The following is a 26,352-nucleotide window of genomic DNA, read 5'->3' on the forward strand; positions in this document are numbered from 1 at the left end:
AACTTGTATCGACAGTGCCTCATAAAATTTCAGGTACTGTAGAACTTCGATTATCCAAACAAATCAAGAGAACAGAACCGTTTCTTAGTTAATGTGCTATATATAGACTAAATTCTTAGTAAGTTGTACATACAACTAGAGGGTTATTGTTGCTCGCTCGCTTCGCTCGCTCGCGAGTAGGGTTGTTTTTGCTCGCTCGCTTCGCGAGCTCGCGGATAGGACTGCTCTTGCGAAAGGGTTAGTGGTACGCATGGCTAGTAGTACCTATAGCTATTAATGTTTTTTTTTTTTAATTTGGTGTGTGACTCTCCACGAGCCACACAAAGAACTTCCCGATTCGTTAGTTGCAGTATATTATTATCATTATTTTTAGTACGTTTTAAGAAGATTATACGTTTTCAGGGAAATTCAATAGTTTTCTACTTATCAAGATGTTTGCTATATGGCGTCGCCTTAAACGAACATCGTAGACTCGTTGCTCGCTTGGTTCCTTGTTATAGCGTACTGATGTTGCAAAATAAATTGTCTTAATTATTATAGTTTTTCGCAAACGATACGACTCCTCATTATCCGGGTTAGCAGTATTGACCTTGGTTTTCTTCGATACTGTTAATTTAAATTGTCCCAAAATATATAAACCGCTCAATTTTGAAACTCTGCTCAGTGCTACATACAACATGTGTAAAGTTCGTTTTTCTGATGTTTTAAAATTCAAACATACTTTTCTCGTATGTTTGTCCCTGACTTTTATGAATCGTAATCGCTTCAGCAGGAACCACTGGAAATTGACTACGTGTGATTTGATATTTTTCCTCACTCGACATATTTACTTGATTCGATATTTTTATTATTGGTGGCAAATTTTGATGAATATTTGCATTTTTCATATAATCACGATAACGAGTTCTTACTTTCACTCTTACTCTGGCCAATTGAAAATCTAACCACAATATAGACGGAATTTTAGTATTTTCTTGAAAAGTAATAAATTTTAATATTCCGCATGTGTGCTCCATTAACCAATCCGTTTTCAACATTAATGTTATTAATAATTATCATATTGTTTATATTAATTTTCAATTTAATCTCAGTTAATAATTCGTTTTGAACTGATTGTTTTTTTAAAGATTGTAATATAAATTTTTTTTGTACTTTCATCGATATTCTTTGAAAATGTATTCTCGGGAGTAGAGATGATTAACTCACTCTTGCATTGGGATAATTTTCGATTATTGTAAGCGGAAACATTAGCGTAAGGTACAAAAAAAAAATTTTTTTTTAAATTAAAAAAATTTTTTTTAATTTAAGAAAAATGAAAAAAAATTTTTTTGTGTAATTACGTTTGTTTCTTCGGTGGAAACTTTCCATTCTCTCGTATAAATTGCATTGTAGAATCAACTCCGTTCGAAAAAAACTAAAAATCTAAAAAACTACTTGACCAATATGGACCAAAATCTAATCAGCTCTAAGTTACGACGGGGCACATCGATTGCATCATTCATCATTCTGATCGCGTTGTTACTTTTTCAGAAAACGTTAACGAAAAATTTGATACCATAGAAACAGACATACGCACACACACACACACACACACACACACACACACACACACACACACACACACACATACGAACATTTTGCTTAAAATAGTCTAGAATGACTGCAATGACCATGAAACGTGAAGATCTGCTAAAAAATCGATTTTCGATTTTCGGGGTCATTACAATAACTTCCCTATAAAATCGGGAAGTTAATTAATTGTGTAGTAAGGTGGAGTGGGGTAAGTCCGTCTACGGGGCAAGTCCGTTAATTGGTTATTTTTGTTATAATATAAACGAAATTTCTCCAGCTTGTATTTATTAATGTAGTATAAGTTAGTATGAACAATTGTACATAAATGTCGCCCAAGAATAAAGGTGTTTTCCTCGCTTAAATCAACCAATGCCAAACAGACACGTGCGAGGTACACGTACAACTTTGAGGTTACCCTGAACGTGCAATAGTTTACAAGTTATTAATATATTCTGTGGTGTTATTTTAGGTAAGTACAACAAATATTGATGTAGGTTTACATTAAATAAACCGTTTTTATTGTATTTTCTAAAATTTATTTGAGAAAAACACTAAAATGATCTTGCCCCGTAAATATTGCTACACGGGGCAAGTGCGTACTATCACGCTGGGGTAAGTGCGTACTGTATATGGGTAACTATAAAACTAAACATTTTTAATGCAATAAAAAGCATTTTGTAGCAGGCTTGATAATCATTCTTTTCTTGCCCCATACCACTTGAAACAAGGTTCGAAAGCATTTTTAAACTTTGTTTTAATATCACTGTATCCCCTTTCATATTTCAGCATAAAAGTACTTGTTTGTTTAAGAATGGATAACTATAAAACTAAACAATATAATTTAATGTAATAAGAAGCATTTTATAGCAGGCTTGATAATTATTCTTTTCTTGCCCCATACCACTTGAAACAAGGTTCGAAAGCATTTTTAAACTTTGTTTTAATATCACTACTGTATCCCCTTTCATATTTCAGCATAAAAGTACTTGTTTGTTTAAGAATGAATAACTATAAAACTAAACAATATAATTTAATGTAACAAGAAGCATTTTATAGCAGGCTTGTTAATCATTCTTTTCTTGTCCACAGGACAAGCACTTGAAACAAGGTTCGAAAGCATTTAGACGGACTTGCCCCATTTTCGGGGCAAGTGCGTCCTAGTTGACACTTTGTGCAATATCCTCTCAAAATTATAATTTTCAAGCAAAATTAAAATCCTACATAATACTAATTCATCAGTAATAACTGTGACAAGAGTTTGATACCAAGAGCGTTAAGTTTTTACATATCAGACTGAAAATACATCAGTTTAAAGTCCAACTTTGCAAAAACTAGGGCGCACTTACCCCACTCCACCTTATCCACATTTTTAAGAAAACCGATATCAAAGTATGTATATTCTGTTATAGACTGCGAAAGGGCCACAACAGAATGTGAACGCGTTGGCATACATACAATTACTAGCCAAAGTTCCGTTTCATGAATTTTGGAACTGCATAAATTTCGTGGAAATGTCAAATAATAATGATACCAAGAACGTTAAGTTTTTACATACCAGACTGAAAATACATCAGTTTAAAGTCCAACTTCGCAAAAACTAGGGCGCACTTACCTCACTCCACCTTGTATGAATTGTTTAAACGTATTATTTACACATGAAAAATCTTCAAAGAGAAAACTTGTGCGCTCCATTAACAGTTCCAATGACACTAATGAGCCTAATAGTTTGTTAGAAGTTTATCGAGCTACCAGCACAAAATTGAATACACTCTAAGTGCATTAACTGTACAGTATGATTATAGCAAATGTACCAGCGAGAGGGGACCAAACAAGTTTACGATTCTCTATTAGGATCATAATGTTCGTGATGTAATAGTTGGTCGGGCAACGTGCAACGTAGTTTCGCTAACAAATGTAATCGATTTGCTTTCTGCAACTGTGGTCCGATTAAATCGAGTTTCCGTGAACCGGAATCAATGAGTACAGCATCCTAATCTAATAGTTTCAATTATCGTTATCGATCCTGTATTCAGTCACGGTTACTCGGGTTAAGAGTGAACGCTAAACAGAGGTAACGGCGAAGGATTCGGGTGGTGATTAAAATGGACACCGTGTACGATATCGTAACCGTGAAATTATTATTACTCTCTTACAATATCTGTCTCTTTAATGTTCTCCTTGAGCTATAAATCGTTCGTGTTTTGTACATGAAAGTATCCAAAAAGTCCAAAGCACTGTTCGACGCTTCTTTTTATCCTCCGAATCACGCAAAGACGAAACGGTTCGGTTAAAAAAATCTTCGCGTGCGCTTTCGCCTAGGTATAGTACCATCTTTTTTTTTACGCATTTCCGTTTTCTCTTGTTTCTTTATTAGTCGTTCGTGGAGTGTACCACTACCGTGGATCAATGAACACCGCGGTGCTTCCGACGATCGCTCGACAAGATTGATCCGAAACGCTTGCGAGACGCCATTATTTTTTCTCTTCCGTTCTTGGCAGTGAGAAGATGAAGTCTCGGTGCGATCCTCGCGACGAGGTGGCAGCCGGTCCTCTGCATTTTTCTGCAAACTATCGTGCCGCAAACGTCTATCCAATATCCAATGTCTCTCTTTTACGATGTCGGTGTATCGTGTGAATGTATTAAAGTCAAAAACAAACAATTGGCTTGACTAATATGATTTAGAAGTTCCTGTTGAGATTATGCTTTAACCCTTTCCACTCGGAGCTATTTTAACCCTTTGAAACCTTTTTGTATTTAACATGTTTGCACAAATTCTCATTATAAGACTATACAGGGTGTCCCAAATGTGGTGTACTTAATTGAAATGGGAGGTTCCTGAGACCATTCTAAGAGACATTTTCCTTTGCACCAATGTCAACTGCGGCTTTGTTTAGGAGTTATTAACGAAAAACACGGACCAATCAGAGCGCGCCCTGGGCGGCCGCGCCACACCGCGCCGACAAGCGAGTGTCGGTGGTACGCCGTGACATCGCAACGAACAAGAGTTTCTCGATTATGTGAATGCTCTCCGATTTCAATGAGCTTTGGATATGTGGTCAAGATCATTATTCTGAACAACATTTCTCTTTAGACTTTTTGGCGATCGGCTTTAGTTTACGAGATTATTGCGAGAAACTTTACTTGTAAATCCATGGGATCGATGTACTACTAGCTCCTATCCGATTTCAATGAGCTTTGGATATGTGGTCAAGACCATTATTCTGAATAACATTTCTCTTTAGACTATTTGGCGGTTGGCTTTAGTTTACGAGATTATCGTAAAAAAAGAGAAGAAGCACAGAAACTGATTGTATTAAAAACTCACGTATTCAGCCGTAAATCCATTTGCTGCTTCGAAATGTGTGTCTTGAAATTTCTCCACACTCACAATCATTGTTCACATTTGTCAACACATAGTTATGCACTAATAATAATTGCCATATCCCTTGTACTGCTGCACAAATCACAACAATCAGGTAATGCAATCACTGGACCGCGGATTTCATGTATTTGTAGCAAACATGAGTAGTTGCATTTTAATACAGTAGAGAGATTAAAATAATTTCAGAACACCATAGTATTATTTTCAACTTCTTAAAATGATCACGGTGAGAATCAAATATCTGTCTGGCTCCTGTCCCTTGTAATAGCGGCAGCCAACATTAATGTTGCATAAAGATCCGTCGTCTAGTGATTAGTTTAAATATTACTATCAAAAACACAGCTAATAGCAACCGTTAGCTTTGAATTGACAAGTCTTTGGAGATGTTCTCTCTACCGCGGCTCGAACGACACTGATTTTCCGCAAGATTTTTCTAAAGAATTTAGGGAGGGCATTTAGAGTGTCGAAATTCGAAATGCACGCTGTAGCACGAGAACGACGGGACGGTTGGACGAAAAACAGGATACGAGAAGGACCGCTGGCAATCACATGTTTAGTTTCTCCTGTAGATTGGTACGCAGAGTCGATGGGTAACCGTTCGAAAACGTCGTCTGTCCTTCTTTTAGAAAGTTTCTTAAGGAAGGTATAGGACAATAGGGATGCTACGCTGACCTGACATTTTTACCCCTTGCTGGGTAAAAGGACGGATGACGTTTTCGAACAGTTACCCATCGACTCTGCGTACCAACCTGCAGGAAAAACTAAACATGTGTTTGCCACAAAGCTTACAGCGGTCCTTCTCGCATTCTGTTTTTCGTATAACCGTCCCGTCGTTCTCGTGCTACAGCGTGCACATTTCGAATTTCGACACTCTAAATGCCCTTCCTAAATTCTTTAGAAAAATCTTGCGGAAAATCAGTGTCGTTCGAGCCGCGATAGAGAGAACATCTCCAAAGACTTGTCAATTCAAAGCTAACGGTTGCTATTAGCTGTGTTTTTGATAGTAATATTTAAACTAATCACTAGACTACGGATCTTTATGCAACATTAATGTTGGCTGCCGCTATTACAAGGGACAGGAGCCAGACAGATATTTGATTCTCACTGTGATCATTTTAAGAAGTTGAAAATAATACTATGGTGTTTTGAAATTATTTTAATCTCTCTACTGTCTTAAAATGCACCTACTCATGTTTGCTGCAAATGCATGAAATCCGCAGTCTAGTGATTGCATTACCTGATTGTTGTGATTTGTGCAGCAGTACAAGGGATATGGCAATTACTATTAGTGCATAACTATGTGTTGACAAATGTGAACAGTGATTGTGAGTATGGAAAAATTTCAAGGCATCTGTGTGAAATAAACATACGAATTATTGAAAGTGAAAGTGAAATTCTGGATCGTCGACTTGACCGCGCATCCCTTAGGCCTTTTACCACCGGCTGTGCAGTTCGTCGACCTGCCCGTACGTCCCTTAGCTTTCGGTACTGTCGTATACCTGAAGACATCTGTGCAGTTCGTCACCGAGTGACCCAGTGACACACATTTCGAAGCAGCAAATGGATTTACGGCTGAATAAGTGAGGTTTTAATACAATCAGTTTCTGCTTTTTCCCTCGTTCGGGTAAAGTTGCCGTAAGTCGGGTAAAGAGATCCACCCATATGAATTGACAAGTAAAGTTCTTCCGACCGACAAAAACTGTAAAGGGTAATGTTGTTCAGAATCATGGTCTTGACAACATATCCAAGGCTCATCGAAATCGGAGAGGAGATAGTTCAGATAGTACATCGATCGATTTACAATTACAAGTTACTTATCGCGTAAACTAAAGCCGGCCGACAAAAACTGTAAAGGGAAATGTTGTTCAGAATCATGGTCTTGACAACATATCCAAAGCTCATCCAAATCGGGGAAGATTCACATAATCTCGAGAAACTCTTGTTCGTTACGGCATCGCGGCGTTACACCGCGCTCGTCTCCCGGCGTGCCGGGCTGAACGTGCCATCGCGCGTCTAGGGCGCGCTCTGATTGGTCCGTGTTTTTCGTTAATAACTCCTAAACAAAGCCGCAGTTGACATTGGTGCAAAGGAAAATGTCTTTTAGAATGGTCTCAGGAACCTCCCATTTCAATTAAGTACACCACATTTGGGACACCCTGTATAGTAATATATTAGCGAGTAAAGAATGGACATTCAGAGAAATTTTGCAATATTTTTTAGAGGAACATTAACAAATTGTTGAAAGAAATACAGTAAATGGGTACCCGGTTAACTACACAAGGGTTAACTCGAAAATTTCTTAAATTTTATGGAAATTGGAATAATACCTTATACAACACCTAAATGTTTGTTAATCGTGAATAATGGTACAGCAATTTTTAGTGGCGCTTCAGGGGCACCATTCGAGTGCTAAGGGTTAAAGAAGGAACTCATCGACAAGCTTCCGGCAGCTGAAGTGTCGAGAGGCCTCTGAAAAGTGTGTCATTTAAGGATGTTCTGGAGGTACAATGGGAGACAAAAGTATAAGAAATTCGAAATCCATCAATACATGGCAACACGGTGCATTATACAGATGTGCCGACTTAGCATCTCTGTAACGTTGACGTTTTGTGATAGATGGGTAGTAATTCTCTGGCCGCCGCCAGACGGCGCATAGGTCGTAGGTACCGTACGTGTGCGAATGAGTTTGTGTGAATTCAGGAGCGCGCCCGAATACACACAATCTCATTCGCACACGTATGGTACCTACGACCATGCGCCGTCTGGCGGCGGCCAAAGAATTACTACCCATCTGTCACAGTTTTCTGAGGGAAGTCGGCACACCTGTATAATGCACCGTGCATGGCAATGAAAGCCATTCATGAGTATATTTAGCATTAAACTTTTGCGAATACTGTACCCTCTGTAGATATATTCAGTGGTCTACACTTGTCGCGTTTCCATGCTAGTGAGAGACAACACGATAAATTTGACGTTTCGTAACAGTTTATAATTTTTTGCTCTGTAACTGTTTAGTGAATCCTAATAAATTTTGAACATAATTAATTACATAATTTTTACTACATATATAAAAAAACTGGAGTTTCTAGTTGCGTTTTTTCAACGTTTAAATAGGGTTTGAAGTGGAATTTTATGAATTCTCCATAAGAAGGCGTGTTAAAATGTGCAAACTTTAAGTTGCTATAATTCTTAAACGGTGCAGTGAATCGAACCCAAACTTTGGTAATTGCATTAATTTAGTAAGAATTATATCTTGTCAAATTTTCAAAAAATTTGTTGCGTTTTTATATACCTCCAGAACATCCTTGAAGAAGTGCGACGCAAAACGAAGCAGAATCGAAATTTCGAACACCGAATAGCAAAGTGCTGTGTAAAGCGAGATAAAAAAGTGAAGATTGATCCGAGCAAATTGCAGTAACAGCCCCTGACCCTGCGAGTCCCTGATTCCGCCAGCCGAACAAAGAATCGTGTCACTCGTGTCACCCGTGCACGATCGACGTGGCGGTAGTTAACGTGTTAATGTCAAACGAAACGAGATTACACGGCCACGGAGGTATCCTTGAGGAGGTTAATCACAGATTGCGCTGCCACATCGTCGGGGTGATCGCGAAAAAATAGGTCGTCGAAGAAGCGATCGAGTTTGACGCGTCACGCGACGAACGCTCTCGGGCTAAAAACGACAGGCGTGTCGGGCTTTCCAGTTTTCACTGGTGAAAGAGCGCTCCGCTTTCCGATTGTTCTCCTAATCGGCACGGTCGGGAAAACTCGGTCGTAGGCGTCATATGTGCACCTTCTCTTTCTCTTCTCGTTCTCTGCCTTCCTCCTTTTTCATTTCTCTCCACCCCACGATTTTCCATCGAACTCTCGAAACGCGCGCACGGCCGTCGAAACGACGCGACGGGCCATCGCACGCGCGAGATCTCTACAGCCTAGAACTCGTATTACCTGAAACTATGCGATCTATTTCTCTACTTGTTTTATGCAAGAGGCAAGCCGTCCTTTCTCTAAACCGAGGCGACTCCGCAGCGCTCGTGACGGACATTCGAGAGCAGGGGAAACCGCGAAAATCATCAACAGACTGCGGATCGTCATGCGAAATAATCATTTTCTATGCCGATCGTAGAGAAGAGAGATTCATTGACAGTTAATCATTTTTATCTGCCGAAAATAGCACAAGAATGTTCCTACGAGGGATGAACACTGTGACGGCGAAAAAGGGTGGTGAATAATTGATATCTCTCAATGAAAAATTTGTTCCTTCACCCTAACAGATGACTTCTCTTTTTGCAGATTTCTGTAGAAATTAAACTTTTCAACCTCCGCCGTTTTGTGAAGAATCAATATACTAAAACTTCATACCCCTTAATAAATATCTGACTGGTTTTAATGTTGGTTAACTAATTCCAGTTCCAGAATATCTTCCAATAAAAAATTTGTCTCTTCACTCTAACAGCTGACTAATCCACTGCAGCAGAAATTGTTTAGCCGCGTGCTTCACAGGCTTCGCAAAAAATTTGCAAAAAGGTAAATGAATCTCTCAGTCGTCGCAGTGTTTATTCCGCTTAAACTCATCGAGTAAATTTTTGTCGCGAGTGCAACAAAATCCGCAGTCTAACGGGGAGACTGTGAACGATCCAGGACACAAGTTCTGTTATCTTGAAGTTCGATCATGTTGAAGAATCGGTCGGGGACCGGTCGTCACGACCGCTGCCCTGGTCACGCGTTTTACATAGACTTTATAATAAATGCGAACACTATATCCACGATACGCTACGAGGCGCGGTGCTCGAGGAAAGATCGAATCGCACCGCGTTCCATATATATATACTATTTATATATATATATATATATATGTATATATATATATATATATATATACATATCTACCGATTTGCGGACACGGGCCTCTTCGAAAAATAGAATTTTTCGTGCCATTAGCCGCGCGAAGCACCCCGCCCCCCCCCCCCCCGTTTGCCCGTAAACTCGACGCTCAAACCATCCAAGTCCACTACGTTTATTTTCGTTTATACTCTTTGTACATTTACAATTCATGTCCTCGCTGCGCGACGAAAGACGCCGGGGCGTTCTCCGAGAGCCGTGAAAACCGGAAAGCCGCGTCGCGACGAGTAAACTCGCGATCGCCGGTCGTTTAGTATGATAACGAACCTGGTCGTTCGTTATTCCGACGCGGATCACACAGGCTTCCATTTTTCTCGACCGATCGCAGAACGCGTTTCAAACATCCTGCTTGGCTCGACGCCGGTGCCAGAGGGTTGGAAAATCAAGGATGTCGCGAGGATCCTTTTGTCTGCGCGAATATTTACCTCGGGACCAGAATTTCAAGAACGGTGGGGCGAGTTCGTCGTTCGATTTATTGGTCTGCGGATCGAGCGATCTCGTTCCGACCCGCTGGCACGTCGAGCCAGGTTCGATCGATTTCACCCTCGAGTACGGCGTCTACTCGTAGATCTCGACGGTTAGCGACACGAACCACCGTATCTCGCTGTCTCGGAAGCGCGAACGAAAACACAACGCGAGGAACGCTACAAATCTCGAAAAATCGTTCGAGGAACCTGGACAATTTTCCAGTTCGATGGGGACAGTCGTACTCGAGAGTGAATCGATGGCGGAATTCTTTCCGAGCAACCGTCGGCCTTCGTGAAAGGAAAATGATCGGTTTCCACCTCGAAAACTGATTCCGGTAAAGTGATCGCTGGGCGTCGCGACGCTTCGAAAGAGAAGGGGATGATTTGCGAGTGCTTCAGAACACTGTCAAAGGGAACGCGACAGTCGAGCCGACAAAGAATCGAGGAGAGAGAGAGAGAGAGAGGGAGGGATACGTTTCCCAAGATAAAATCTCCACTACCGTTTAATCGTTTTCCGCGTTCCTCTAACGTGTCTCTCGATTTTCTTTTTCTAGATTTGCAAAAATACGATGTCCAACTGTCTCGAGTTCGTTCGAGCTCCCTCGGCTTCCCAAGCTCCGGCGAATTTCATTCGGAAAGCGTCCGATATCGAAACTGTACAAGCGCTTCAAATATTTCCGTGAGCTACGGCCGAATACAGCGACTCTCGCGTGATCGATCAAACACGCTTCAGCGCGGTATAGCTTCCTTAAAATTAGACCGAGCCACTTCCGTGTCTCCGAGAAGCTATACTTCTCTAGAATAGAAAATATTCTTGAAATATTCCATGTAAAAAATAGCCTCAAAAGAATCCAATGTTTGCAGAATTTATTTTCACGTCATCTATCGAATTGATCCTTCCATCTTCTCACAGGATTTCAGCTCGTTTGGTCCAATTTGAAGGCAGTTATTCCGGTTTAAAGGGTACTCGGTCGATTACGCGACTGGCTGCGAGTTAGCTTCTCCAAATAAATCACGATTGATTTCAAGACCGAGCACAGGCGATGTATTATTCAAAGGACCGTTTCTCGAGTATTTTAATCAACCGATGCCCAAAGCTTGGCTCGCTCTACTCCCGAAAATCGCGATCGATCGCGGCTCTTATTTACACAGCGTCGTCTGCTTCTCTCTTCGCGACGTCCCTCTCTCTTTCTCTCGCACAGCGTCTCTCTTCCTATCGTTCACACGTTTTACACATGTACAAACGCAGCATCGGCCACCGAAAAATTCGCCCGCAACGATCGAGAAGCGTCTCTGAAACGATACTCCTCTGAAACGGAGAGAGAGCTCGTCTTTTCGAGAGTCTCGCGCCGAGCGAACTCGTTCGCGAGCCGACGATTATCTACACAGTATCTTACGCAAAATCTTTACAACGCCTCGCTAAAATATACATTTACAGCTATAGAATTGCGCGGGTAAAAGTCAGTATAACACGAAAAAACCCTCGATATAAAAAAAAATGAAAGGAAAAGGACCGGAAGGTTGGTCACGAAACGGGAATAACTACGCGGCGACGGAACGGAGATAAGAAATGGGGGTAAAACAAGCGTACGGTGAATCGAACGTAAATCTGAGGGGATACGATGATCGTTTCATCTCCTTACCCCTCTTCCTTGTCATTTATCTCGACGTTTTGCCACTTTTCGCAGTCGCCGAGCAGAATTTTCCTCGTTCAACCACTTTCATACGAATTCCGAACGCTAATTAAACACTAACTGGACTGCGGATCTTTATGTAGGATGAACATTTTGTCTGCATCTGTCACGAGAAAGTCGATAAAAATTTTTTCTCTCTTAACGATTCAATCACCTTTTTTTAAATGCATAAAGTCCGCAGTCTGATACTAAGAGAACACTAATCGAAGGAAACGACGAGCGTCGACACGGAGAAATTTCGGACAGACGTTTCGAGCTCCCGAGGGCTAGCTTCCTTCTGCGCTAAAGTATTTTACGCTACGGTCAATTATATCACGAGATCAAGCGCGACTGAGTGGCCGAAAGTCTCCCCCGCCGTTCCACCCCCGTGAATCATGCGAACGGTAACAACGAATCGTATACTTGTCTATCCAACGAATGCCAATTCTCGATCTTAACCCTCCGTCCAAAATTGTAGACGCAGAAATATTCATCCAATAAATCTCTGATCAAGGTCTTATCCGTTCCACAGAACAATAAAAATAATTGGACGATATTATAAGAATTTTTAGAGATATTTTGAACCATGGAAATATAAAAGAAAATTGTAGTACAATTGTAATAAAATTGTTAAACCCTCATCCTTTCCTCGTGTTAATTTGACACAGTTTTCCCGAAATAAGTTATACCGTCCTGTTATTTGTAGATAAATTCGTCCGAAACTTTTAGTTTTTTAATGCTAAATACATAACCGGAGGAAAACATCAGATATAAATGTTAATTCATCAATTTGAATTAAAACAAAAAAATAACTGTTTACCTTGTTATTTTACCGATCTTTTATCACAGCGTCGATTTGACACCGAGGGACAGATTCAGTTCGTGAAACGAGGGACGGATGAGGGTTGAAAGTACTGTATACATATACGTATTTCTTGCGCCAGTAAGTTTTTCTACAAGTAAATTTACTGTCACATAAAAAACATATATCTTCTTAAACAGTTTTTGATCGCGTTACACGGGAATCTACTTTATGCTGATGACGCGAGCAAACATGAGGTTCTAGAAAGAGGGTTAACGATCGTAGACGTAGACGCTGCTATAGAACTGTATTCTAGATCCCCGAGAACAAAACTGTGAATCCTAGCGAGGAACGGGTACGCGCGTAATTGGTCCCAGCCGTGATAAGAACTTTTCGATGAAGAACGTTTCGAAGGAACGGGGTGATCTAACGCGAGGCGACGAGAGTGGATCGAGAGGGAACGGCGATCGAGCCGTGATCACGCCACGAGACGAATCGATGAACACGAACGCGAGAAGCCGCGAGGAACTGGCTGCGCACGGGACACAAGTATGGCACCGAGGGTTCGTGCCAAAAACGGAATGAAAACAGTCACTAAAGACTGAAAAATGGGAATCGCTTCGCGAGAATATGGAATTTCCCATACAACATTTAGTACAGGAAATATGTTGAACTCCTAGCATGAACGAGGAAAATGAGGGTGTCTCGAGCGACGCGTGGAAAAGAGGGAAAACGCTTCAGAATGGAAAAATCGATCGGTCGCGTCTGAACGGGGGATGATCGCGCGTATACACAGAGAGATACGGCTATAAATATACATACACATACACAACCATGTAGTTATATATGTATATATGTCTTTTCACGTTTGTTCTCTGTTATGTTTCGATGGCAGTGCCTTGGTTCGCGTCCGTCGACGTAAATGGTTGGCAGTAGGCGGCGGTGTGTCTCGATAACACGTCCGCTGAGAATGGGATCGATGCGAGGAACGATCGCGATAAATATCGGCGCTCACGAGTTGCAGGATCGACAACGATCGACGCGAATATGCTGATGAAATATAAGGCTTTCAATTGTAGGTGATGGCAGTGCGCGATTTTTGGCAGTGACGTGTTCTGAACTGCGCTTCGATCGATACGATCCTGCAAGTCGCAGGTCCTTGCGATTCGCGCAACACCATTCGCAGGAAACACGTCTGGAAAAACCACAATTCTCTTGGAAAATAATACCATGACAGAAAAAGGCATGGGACGTTCTTCGCGTTGAACACAAATGTTTCGCTTCACTTGTTCGAAAAGCATTTTGCTCAAAAGGGAGCTTCGAAATTCTCTTCTGAATATGAGGTTACTTATTGGTGCACGAGTGAAGTTGTTATTGCTATTGAACAATTCAGTCGGAAGTCCCTAGCTGTGCGTCACGGATTCTCGAATTAACTGTGAAGAACTATAGGTGGATGACTGCGGATTGTATGTATTTGTATGGAATTTTAGTGCATCGATCGAATAAAGCGATGTTTGGCCAGAGGTTCCTGCGAATGCGGGTGCGCTGGACGTTCTCCCCGAACACGAGTGGCCTCCGGATCCAAAAGAACAATCATTCTTCCGCTTGAAGTCGCAAGCTGATAGGCTGACACCGCCGCTGGGCGATTAATCGACAAAAATTTCGACTAACTATGTACATACACGCTGTTTGTTGACCGCGTCCCGCGTGCCTTGTCGTGTGGTTTACAAAATGAACTTTGACGAGTGCTGTCGAAGAACACGAGCGGGACGCGCGCCTCTCTCGTACGTCCGCGGCAGCTAGAGATCTATCGGATTACACATATAATCGTAATAATAATAGTAAGAATAATTAATCGATCAATTAGCCTAGAGTTCTTAATTACAATCGTATTGGCAGTGTTTCTTAGCTGGTGTGTGTAGGTGTGTTTCCGTCCGTGTGTGTTCCTACTGTTTCACGTTCTCTCACTCTCTTTCTCGCTGCCTTCCTCTCTATCTCTGTACACATTCTCTCGCCTTGCTTAGCCACACACAACACGTCATCGACAACACGTATCCTCTAACTCTTTCTCGCTTACTCTCCTCTCTCACTCTTTCGCTCGCGCTCTCTCTCTCTCTCTCTCTCTCTTTCTCTCTTAATTTACAAGTGTCCGTCTCTCTCTCTCTCTCGCTTTTTTTTTGTTTCTGTTTTCGTATCCACTAGAATATATGTTAATGTGTACACGTGCGCGATCACATTGTTCCACGATGTCAGAAGTAGTCGTCCGCGACGCGAGAAATAATTCCCCCTATGATCTCGGCCCTGTCTACTTGATCTATGAAAAATAGCAAGACTCGACGCGGATCCGTCTTCTGCGCGCGACTCCACCCTTCGGTCTCTTCTCTTCGTCGGTCAGAGTTTCGCTTCTTCTTTTTCTTCCTCCTCGTTTACTCCTTCTTCTTCATTCTTGTTGTTCGTATAGATCCCCCAAACTCCGTGGAAAATGTCGCACAGCCATCCCCGCTGTACAGAGAGCATAACGGACTCGCCGATCCGATCCGATCCCGCTTCCAATCTCCCGGACGCGTGTTCTGCTGTTCTGGGCTCGCTGTGTTGGAATTATTTCGAAAACTGAGGCAGTGTGTATCGGTCGATCATCTCGGTAACTCGATGAGAACGATGGCGAAAAATGAAAAACGGTCGGAAACTCGATCTGGAGATTGCTGCTTCATCGGCGACGACATCTCGAGACGCCCGACTCGAAAGATAGAAGAACGAGAGAGGGGTTAATAAAATTGGAAAGAAACAAATTCGTTTTTTGTTCTTTTCTCTTGTCTGCGCGTGGGTCGTCCTCGTAAAAAATAGTCGGCTATCGAGGCCAGAGATGCGTGTCGCTAGTCCCGGGCATTTTTTACTTCTTTCTTTGCGTTTATTATTTTTTTAACTCGTTTTGTACATCGTCCTTCCAAAAAGCTAATACGGATAGATCTCGATAGAAATCCCGTTGGCTGGTCGTTCGAGCGGTGTCCTCGCCGAGATTCTCGATGTCCATTGACGAGCCTAATCGCGTCCTCACTCCTTTTATTTGTTCCTTTCCTGGTTTATGCTACCCCTGTCGCGCGCCTGACAACGGCCAGCACGAATTTCTACCGAGCCGAAGATCGAGGTAGATGCATCTCCTTTCGAAAGTTGGTCTCGAGGGTCTAAGGATGAGTCGAAAATGTTTGCGTTTCACGCCCCCCGTGTATCGTCGCCCCTTATCTCGTTGGCTTCTGTCGCGGGGTGCTTAGAACAGGGCCCGGAAGCGCCAAGGGGCCCGCAGCTAGATATTAATTGATTCCTAAGGCCACCAGAGTGATTATCTCCTTATACCACACGCGTTAACTAACGTTTAACAGTTTTCATTTATTTTTTTTCTCCTTTATTACTTTTTTTATTTTTTGTTCGCTTCTGCTTATCTCTTTAGTTTTATGGTCACGGTTGAAATCTCCGTCGCAGTGTTTCGCGGTTTCTTCCGTTCGTCCTCTCTCTCTCTCTCTTTCTCTAGCGCTCTCTCACACTCACGCTCACCTCTCTAAATTCCATTATTAAATTCAACTTGTCCACCGTTTCCGATCATTGGTCTTCGCGCACGGCGGTCAACGATATAAAACGTATCCACGGTGAGGCACTTTCGAGGCCCAAGCCCAGCTCTTTCGAATCCGACGAGCGTCGTTCTTCTCCCTCTTCTTCTCGCTGAATCTCTTGAAGGCAGAACGCTCGCGGAACAGGCAGGAATCGACCCCAAACGTATGGAGATTTTCGATATCGATAGGCAACAAGAATATCCTTTGTTTCATCGCAACGCACGACTACTATTATATTTACCTAACGATCATCCCGATCGATTTTTAGACTAAATAAATTAGAATGTATTGTACCTCCTTCGCTCCTCGGTGTCCGCCGTTTTATTCGTCCCTTTCCGATCCGATCCCATCCGATCCGCAATGCGATCTATTAAAAAGGGCATAGCGGATCCGTGTGTATCCTCCGATCTGTGTCTTCTATAGTCTTCATCTTGGACTCGTCTGCCGATCCGATCACTGTCGTTCACCGATCCGTTCTACCACGCAGACGGAACACGTCTAACGCCGGTCGTTCGTTCCTCTGGACACGTTCTGGCTCCGGATCCTTCTTCAGGTTCCCTCTCCTCTCCTCTCTAATCTCCTTCTCTCCCTTTCTTCATTCTACACAGACCAGGAAGCACAATCGTCCTGATACAGGACTCGTTCCTAATTCTGGCTTAATCGTCGCTGCTTCGTCTCACACTTGTCCTCGATCACCGCCGCCGGCATTATCACGAGTTCTTGACCGGTTTCCGGCGCTGCTTCGACCGCGTCGTCGGTGGTGTACCGCCGCTTATCGCCGAGTACAAAGCCAAGCTGACCTCTTCCGGGTTTGCTGACGCCGCCTTCTGGATACCCACGTTCTTCGTGGTACGCACCTCGGACTCGAGCACCCACTCGTCCGGCTCGCTACGCAGAAAATTTTACTCATGTCAATATCCAAGCCCTAAGCTGCTAATATAGACTTTGAACTTAGCAAATCTAATTCAACCTTGTGCAAATCAATTTTACCCTTTTGTAAATTAATTTCAACCTTTTGATTTTGATTGAACTTCAACCATATTCTGCAAAATGCAAAAGTGGTATGCATCTATTAAATTACACTGTCCAACAAATTTCAACTTTTTTTATGTTCCCTAATTACTGTTCGGTCCTTCGTATAGAACTTTTTGCGCTGATTCCGAATCTGTTTTTAACTTTTTTCCTATACGCACAGTTTTTGAGGAACATGGCTTTGAAAAAAAAAACATATTTTTCAACTTTAAACAAATATTGTGATGTTATTATAAAAGATATTGAATTGTTCTTTGCAGCAAAAGAGTCTGTAGACTTTCCCGAATACAGTGACATCCAATATTAATACATTATGATTGTTTAAACACGTTTAAACAATCGTTAAAGATGGAGAGACACCACTTTTGCATCAATTTTTGTGAGGATATTATTCAATTTATCTTAAAAAATAAGGGTCCAGCGGAAAATCGAACTATACCACTCGATAGAGCAGAGTTTTATCTTGAGAAGCCACCCTGTCAAGTTTGGATCGTCGACGTTTTTTCGAACAAGAAAGCAAACTGGCGGCAATTCGTATCGGGCGAAGATATTTTAAACATAAACATTTTAAACATAAACATGTTTAAACAATCATAATGTATTGATATTGGATATGACTGTGTTCGCGAAAGTCTACAGAATCTTTTGCTGCAAAGAACAATTCAATATCTTTAATAATAACACCACAATATTTGTTTAAAGTTGAAAAGTATGTTTTTTTTTTCAAAGCCATGTTCCTCAAAAACTGTGCGTATAGGAAAAAAATTAAAAACAGATTCGGAATCAGCTCAAAAAACTCTATAAGAACCACACAACAATAGTTGTGGAACAAATTTGGTGTTGGACAGTGTTATTATTTTCTTAAATACGAGGATAGTCCCAGAAGTACCCGACCTTGACATATAGCTTGACATATATGTTTATAAAGCTTAAGTTTGAAGTCTGAAGACGCTACGTTGTTTCGTATTTGTTTGACAGCCACCAATAGCATTTAGCGAGAAAGAAAGTATTGTTCCATCAGGACACAATGCACCAGTTCACACATCCGGTATCGCGGTGGCCAAAATCAATGAGTTAAAGTTCGAATTGCTTCCTCACGCACCCTATTCGCCAGATTTAGCCCCCTCAGACTATTTTCTCTTTCCAAACTTGAAAAAATGGCTCGATGGTAAAAGATTTGCCAACAATAAAGAGGGAGTCTGCGGTTGATGGCTATTTTGAGGAACTCGACGTATCTCACTACATATAAACAGAATATCGAAGCTATTGAACATCGCTGGGAAAAGTGTATCGAGCTAAAAGGAGACTACGTTGAGAAATAAAGTTATTTTTGCCCAAATTTTTTGTGTTTTCTTTGTTAGTTCGGGTACTTCTGGGACTACCCTCGTACACTACTTTGATTTTATAAAAGTTTCGAGGTAGTTGGTCTGGCAGTCGATGTATTAAATAACGATTGCAAAAGAGTTATAGAAGGGTGGCATAAAGAGTTATAGTCATCTTTCGGACAGCATGATCATTGACCATGGTGAGGATGAAGGGTGAGATTGATTTGCAACAGGGTGTATTTGGAGTGCAAAACCTGTGGTAGCACAATTGCAAAAGGACTCAGTACTCACATGTCTGGAGGGTACCACCGCAACAGCACTTTAGTCTTGCCGTCCAATTCCACTCTCCGAGCTAAAACCTGCGAACCAGAGCGAGTTGATGTTAATTCAATGATCTTAGGAGGATAACGACTATGCTTCGGTTTGTGGAGATTCGCTTACTTGACTAGTTAGGGCCATCGAGTTTCCTGGTGTCTCGGCGAGGCGACCTTGTGTCCTCGACTTCGCCAGCTGCAGCAACCTATGCTGAAGACCTTCCATCACTCCCGAGTCGAAGTAATCGAACAGTCTCGCTGGAACGTACACAAAATCATCGACGATTAGAGCATGCCACGTGTCCTTGTAATGCCTAGACTGCTTTATGCATTTATAGCAAAATTGAGAAAATAAAATTCAAAATTTTTAAAATTGAAGTTGTCAATGTATGATTTTTCCTCTATTAAAATCATTCAGAGAAGAAACAACATTCAAGTTAGTTTCTATTTCTTGCAATCGATGCAGACAATTTTTATTTCGCAGTCTAGTAATGACTTTCGAACCCTGAAGAGCGAGTACTCACCCGACCAAGGTTGTCGCCTATATCTGAGCCGTTTCCCGTTTCTTCTGACCAGCTTGCCACCGCTCTCGCAGCTCCTTCGTCCAGAATTGTTGCTAGTCTCTGGCTGACTGAAGTGTCCATTCACGTGCCTCTCGAGGGCGGTCTGAAAATCGGAGATCCACCGTGACTACACTAAATTTTAGCACTTTCCAGGGGTAGCCAGTCCCGACATCATCCGAGAGGCAAGAATTTTATCGAATCCAAGGGATTCCGCTGTAATCCAACCCATGCACGGACTGCGATGGACTACAACACCAATGGTACCGTACTCTGTTCGTAGTAGTGCGCAACAATCGTTCCCAAGGCGACGATAAGAGACGACGAGAGACAACACTCAGAGACAGATCGACGAGAGATTGTGTGCGAGATGATAGCAATAATTGCGGGCGGACAGTTGTAGGAAAGCTGTCCCTGGAAAATGCCCGTCTTCCGAAGACAGTCTAACCGAGGCAACCGTGAGGCGATTGCATCGACCATACGGCGACGGTGTGTAGACGATACACGTCGTTCGAAAAGCCTTCGTCGCGAGTCGGAAAACCGATGAAGGATATTCAGACGAGCGGACAAACGCGGATGTGTCCGGTGACTATTTTGTCCGAGTTTGTCTTACAGACTTACAGTCCAGAGATTCGAACCAGACAGTACACGCAGACATTGGCGCGGTCAGTGACCGCCCAATGGAAACGAAAGTCACAACAGTCTTCTCTGGTCTCTGATTCAAACCCTTGATACATTACCGAACGTCTTGAGCGTCAACAACACAGAGGAACATCGTCCTCTAGCGTTGTCAGTTTGACGCTTATGGGAAGAGAAAGAATAGGATTAGTTCGTGTATTGGTTGTGTTTGATCATCCATGAGTTCGCTGTCAACACGAAAAGGGGACCAGAACCTGTTCGTGTATGTTTGTGTTCGAGCACCGTCGAACGATTCGGAAACAATTCACAATAGACATGGCGCACGTGAAGACAGTTTTCGCGCACTTTTCAACATTCGCTGGGAATACCGCGAGTGGTAACCGAGATACAACTCTATACCTGAGAGCTGAACCTGCTGCCGCAGCCATCCACGATGCACCGGAACGGTTTGTTGCCTCCGTGGGACAGCACGTGCCGCTCCAACCACCTCCTCGAACAGGAACTCCTCCCTTGCACCTTGCAGCCTTGCCATTGGCAGACGAAGTTGTCACCGCCCGTCTGCGTGTTGATGTGCGCCGCCTGCGACAAAGTTTGCAACCAAGTCTCTCAGTTTCCGGCTCGAACCGACGGACCCGAGACTAATGAACACGGCGTGCACACATAGTGCATACGCGGTAGCAGATATTGATTACGAAATTTCGAGCTCAGCAACAACTTGGTGTTACTCGGACAGCTGAGCAACTCGATACAAGGTCGAACTCGTTTCTCTTACGCTGGCATTTCTCCGTTTCGATAGCAAGTAGACGATTCTTGTACCGCGCGAGTCACTTGAATTTATTCATCGTCTGCTCGCGGTATCGGAAGATGTTTCAAACAAAAGTTGATACATATACTCCTCAAAAGAATTAAGGGATCACTTCTGCGAACCCGAAAAATTGCTCCCACTTTACGTGATCATAACTCAAAATTTTTGTTAACCGTCAATGTTGTCTTCATCTCGCTATAACTTTGTAAAATACCAACATAGCAACCATTTGAAACAGAGCATCTGAAACTAGAGGTTTCAGGCTTCCAAACCATTGTTTAACGATATCGATACAGTAATTTTTTACGGGATGATCACGTAAAGTGGGAGCAATTTTTCGGGTCCGCAGAAGTGATTCCTTAATTCTTTTGAGGAGTGTATTAACCGATACACACAATCTAATAATTAGACTGCGGATCTTTATGCATTTATGAAGAAGTTCGAAGAAGTATTTAAGAATACTTTAATGTTATTTTTAAAATGCAACAAAGTTATTAATTATTCTTATTTCCCACAATGAATGCAGAACATACTAATTTTTCAAAAAGATCCGGAGTCTACTAATAATTAATAACATACCAAGGCGACCTTGAGCTGTTGTTTCGTAATGATAACACGCTTATCCGTCGTCTTATCCGTACCTGTAAATGTTCCAGCAGTTCTCCGCTGGATTCGAAGCTCTCCTCGCACTTGTCCCACCGACAGACCCCGCTATCAGTGGTTTGCTGCCTGTCTTTCTCCGGTTCCCTAGCTGGAAACCGTATAGTGGTCGGCGCTGAGAGTATCGGCGACAATGGTGGTTTGGACTCGCTGCTCCTCGACTCGCAGCTTCTGGATTCGCTGCTCCTCGACTCGCTGCTCCGTGAATCCTCCTCTTCTTCCTCGACGTCGTCCTCGTCCGCTGGTACAACCTGCGTCACTTTGGCCTCGGTGTCCTCGGGTACCTGCAGCCTCGACAACAGATCCTGACTGCCCTGCGACCTCAAAGATCCCAAGATCCCTGCGGCGCAGCCGTTCGTCAGGTTGTTGTTCTCGTTGACGTGCGGTTTCGCGAGAATGCAACCCTTGAAGTCCAAGGTCGTCGCCTCGGTGGTGGTAGCCGGCGTCGGCGTCGATTGTTGCGACACCGTCTTCGAGTTCGGGCTCGCCTCGACCGACGATGTCAACCTACACGGTAGCAAGGAACTGAATTAGAGATTACAGTCTGTTCGTTCAACGTTCCACTGTCTCCTCAGTTACAGAGATATTCTATCGCGAAGATACAGTAGCGGACAAAAGTTTAAGACCGCTCTAACGAAGACGATAACTTTTTTAATATTGCACTATACGATTTGAACTTTTTTTCGGAAGCTAGAGCAATTAGTTTACTAAAGGATGTGAAAAAAAATTTTCTTTTAAAATTGCAATTGATCGGAATCGTTGAAAAGATACTAGAAGTCAAGATTTTCGGCAATAAATCGTGAAAATCTGCAATTTTTACCATCTTTAAACGTTTGTAGCTCATTGCAACGTCGACTGATTTTGACGAAATTTTCAGAATATGTTTAATTGACACAGATCTACAAAACGTATTTTTTAAATTTTCAATATAGGCCCACATAAAAAAGTTAGAAATGTCAACTTTTAGTATTTTTTTTAACAATTCCGATCAATTGCAATTTTTTAAAAAATTTCTTTTCACATTCTTTAGTAAACTAATTGCTCTAGCTTCCCAAAAAAGTTCAAATCGTATAGTGCAATATTAAAAAAGTTATCGTCTTCTTTAGAGTGGTCTTAAACTTTTGTCCGCTACTGTAAGTATACATATAGGTAAGGAAAAAAAACAATTTTCATAACGAAAAAGACGACTAAACGGAAATGACTGTGAAAACTGAGGTGAACTTGTATGCTCATAAGGTGTTCCGTACCTCGATCGATGTCAGTGATTCGATACACTTCAGGGTTTCCGACCATTTTACCAGTATCCCTTTAACTCGGCATCCCTGGTCGAACCATCACCTACCTGATCGACGAGATCTTGCAGCTCGGTATGTTCTTCAATACGTCATTCGAGATGGGTAGACTGGGCACTGGTTTCGGTAACTTCTTGTCCATCTTACCATTGGCCCGCGGAACGATTACCGGCGGCGTTTTCTTCGTCGGCGGCGGCGACATCGTCAGGGTCCGGACTTCCCAATCGTTGCTGGAGGCGTTGCCTCGACCGTTCGGAGAGACGGTGCCCAGGTATTTCGCTAAACCTCCCTTGTTCCTCTGCACCGTGGGTGGCCTCCTGAACTCCGACGTGCTCTTCGCGATCAGCACCGACATCGCCTCGCTGCTCTTCTTGATCTGGGGACCCATAAGTAAATCGTAACTCTCTGCTCTTCGCTTGAAAGACACGCTGGGAGCAATCCTCATCAGCACACTCAGGACTTTCGGCATTATCAGGCTACTCATTTAGCTATAATACATACTTGTTTAGTTCAGATGTTGAAATATGTTCTTAATTCAATGTTCTTAATTTAATGCCTCTCACAAAAGTTTCAAGATCGACTTGTGCGTTTAAATATGTGCCCATAATTATTTCATACGAAAATGTTTCGAAAGTTTGTGAATTGACCTGAGCCATTTTCAAAATTAACTGAATTTCCTATAAGTACTTAATATTTATTAGAAACAAAAATTTTAATGAAATTATTCATTTACATTTATTAATTATTTGTAAAAAGTAATGCATTTTTATTATTTTAGACTTTTATGAAATTTTATAAAATGTTAGCAAACGCGTGACGAGTAGAATGTGTTCATTGTAAAAGTTCATTGTTCACTATCAACAACTGTTAAGAAAGGAAGTTATTGATGAAGCCCCATAAATCCTACAGTAATAACTGATAAACTCATTCTTTTAATATTTCCGACTTAAACCACTTAATGATTAACACTAAATGGATAAATCTAACGATTCATTTTTGACAATATCGTAAAAATTACATTGAATTAATTTAACTGATAAACTCATTTCTTTAATATCTTCGACTTAAACCACTTCCATAATAATTAACACTAAATGGACTCCATATAACGTTGATATAACAAGAGCATCTAACGATTCATTTTTGACAATATCGTAAAAATTACATTGAATTAATTTAACTGATAAACTGATTTTTATTAAATTTTCACTTGGACCACTTTCATAATTATAGGCTGTATGTCCTCTAGTGATAGTCTTTATTGGCATCCTCTATTCTCAAGAAGAAAAAGCTAGAATGTATAGTTGGATGATTCGGTGGAGGGACACTGTCGAAAGAGGACGTTACCTTGGACTGTTGCGGTTTGATCTGAGTTTTGAAGTACTCGGTGATCTTTCCCTGGGACTCGTGATGATGGTGTCCGGCGTTCGGCTTGGTGATGCTGGACTTGCTGATTCCCCTGAAGGTGGGATCCGCGGCCCCGGACCTCGGTACAGCGCCAGCCTCGGGCTCGCCTTTGAGCCTCTTGTAGGTCGAGCACGCGGTGGCCGCCAACGGCGGGGTCCAGGGCCACTGGGGCCTGGTGCCGATCTGCGAGGACGGCGCCAGCTTGGGCAAAGACGGAAGTGGACTGGCTGAGGCGCCACGTATCGCTACCCCCTCGTCGCTGCTCGTGCTACACGGGGAACCAGGCTCCGTGATGTCGCTGGTACCGCTGCTGCTGCACTCCCCGCAAGACACTGCCACGCCACTGGAAAAAGAACCAAATCGATCCATATAACACACTTCCCAAACGTGCTCTTCAAAATCTATCTTAAGAGGACTCGGGGATCCTTTGTTCAAGGAAAATCGATTTTTGTAAAGCCTTGTATTAATTCGATTCACATTTTTTGTTATTGTATTGGTAAACATGTCTGAAAAGTGTCTGTACATTAGTTGTCGCATTCGAGAAGGTTGCATATGTGTTTTGGTAGGGTCAGAGATTGATTGTTTTGCTAATGATAATGCACCTCCTCGCACTCAGACATGGCCCCGTGTAATTTTTATTTGTTCCCAAAAATAAAGAGAACTGTAAAGAGCCGTCGTTTTTCAAGCATAGATGAGACTAAACCCGCATCGCTGAAAGAGCTGAAGCTGAGAAAGCTATCCCAGAGATCGAGTTCCAAAAGTGTTTCGAGGATAAGCGCTGGCATAGGTGTGTAATATCTAGACTGCAGATATTTATAAAACGGTGAAAAAAATGAAAAGTCCAAGGATATGGTTGTGTTGTTCTCAACGTGGAAAGACTACCAAGGGGTGAAACGAATTTTTATGTAACTACTACTTCCCACAATTGATGTAGAATATTTTGATTTTGCATAAAGATCCGTACAGTTTAGTAATATCCAATGGAGACTATTTTGAAGGGGATAACATTCACGTAGACGAATAGATAAAATTTCTTCCGAAATATGAAAGTTCCCTTTATTTTTTAACACACTTCTAGAGGCTAGACCATCGGAGTAATCAATGAACGGATACCCGATGTGGGTCAGAGACGACGAATCTCTGTTTCTCGTCCGATCGACCTTCCAGGCAACCGATAGACGTCGATGGATGATCGCGAGAAAGCTCCGGGAGCTTTTCGTAAACACATACCGAGGAAGTTTCATTCCAACCTTCCATCGAACCCGATTGGAACCGGCTGGCTATTTGGCTGAGAAGCAGACCGATCGATCGCGAGGGCATTGCAAAAAGAGACGTGGGTGGAGAAGAGGATCCGCCTCTCCACTAAATCAACGCGTTTCTTCCCGGACACAGGAATCTAGGGATCAAGGTTTCGCGAAAAGAAACTAGTAAGTAAAAATAGGTCTAGTTGCGCCGGAGGGCAAACAAGAATATTAGGCAATTCGAGGGAGAGAGAGAGAGAGAGAAAGTCTAAGTTCCGCGATGTTTTCTTGAAATCGACGGCCCGGCTTGGAGAGGACGGATACGGCCACGGGGAAATTGCAACGCTTACCGGGTAACGATATTACCAGCAGCGCGAACCTAATTACAGGGTCAGACATTGGTAATTGGCCCGTCGTTTCGGGAGCCCGTCGGGGCCACGATCCTCGGGCTCGCTCATCCTCGACAGATTTGCACGTAACTCGCCTAAAAGGATCCCGGATAACTAGCGAACACGAATTCTTCAGAATTACTTCCACGTAAATGTAACAGACTCGCTCGAACTTCCTCTCGATGTCTCTTGTTGCTCTTGAAGAACTCTTTGCTCGAAGGAAACTCAGAATTTTCCAGCGTACTTCACTTCGCACGCGAATAGTTTCACAAGTTCTTCCTAACTTCC

General features: G+C 42.4%; 1 protein-coding gene across 2 annotated transcripts in view; it reads right to left on the bottom strand.

Annotated features, from left to right (window-relative positions):
* Positions 1–11,394: 11,394 nt before the first annotated feature.
* The window catches only part of Jing (AE binding protein 2 jing), a 179,334-nt gene continuing 164,376 nt past the window's right edge, over positions 11,395–26,352 (bottom strand). Inside the window, exons 2-9 of one of the 2 annotated variants that reach the window (XM_076420223.1) lie at positions 24,375–24,777; positions 23,078–23,403; positions 21,717–22,260; positions 20,670–20,849; positions 19,596–19,737; positions 19,199–19,329; positions 19,049–19,116; positions 11,395–17,288 (exon numbers count right to left, since the gene is read on the bottom strand). In XM_076420223.1, coding sequence (XP_076276338.1) covers positions 17,111–17,288; positions 19,049–19,116; positions 19,199–19,329; positions 19,596–19,737; positions 20,670–20,849; positions 21,717–22,260; positions 23,078–23,403; positions 24,375–24,777 — 1,972 coding nt within the window. In that variant the 3' untranslated portion in view covers positions 11,395–17,110. The remainder of the gene's footprint in view (positions 17,289–19,048; positions 19,117–19,198; positions 19,330–19,595; positions 19,738–20,669; positions 20,850–21,716; positions 22,261–23,077; positions 23,404–24,374; positions 24,778–26,352) is intronic. The other variant, XM_076420224.1, reaches the window with a different exon arrangement.

The sequence above is a fragment of the Lasioglossum baleicum genome, chromosome 3, assembly GCF_051020765.1.
Source record: "Lasioglossum baleicum chromosome 3, iyLasBale1, whole genome shotgun sequence".
Lineage (NCBI taxonomy): Eukaryota > Metazoa > Arthropoda > Insecta > Hymenoptera > Halictidae > Lasioglossum > Lasioglossum baleicum.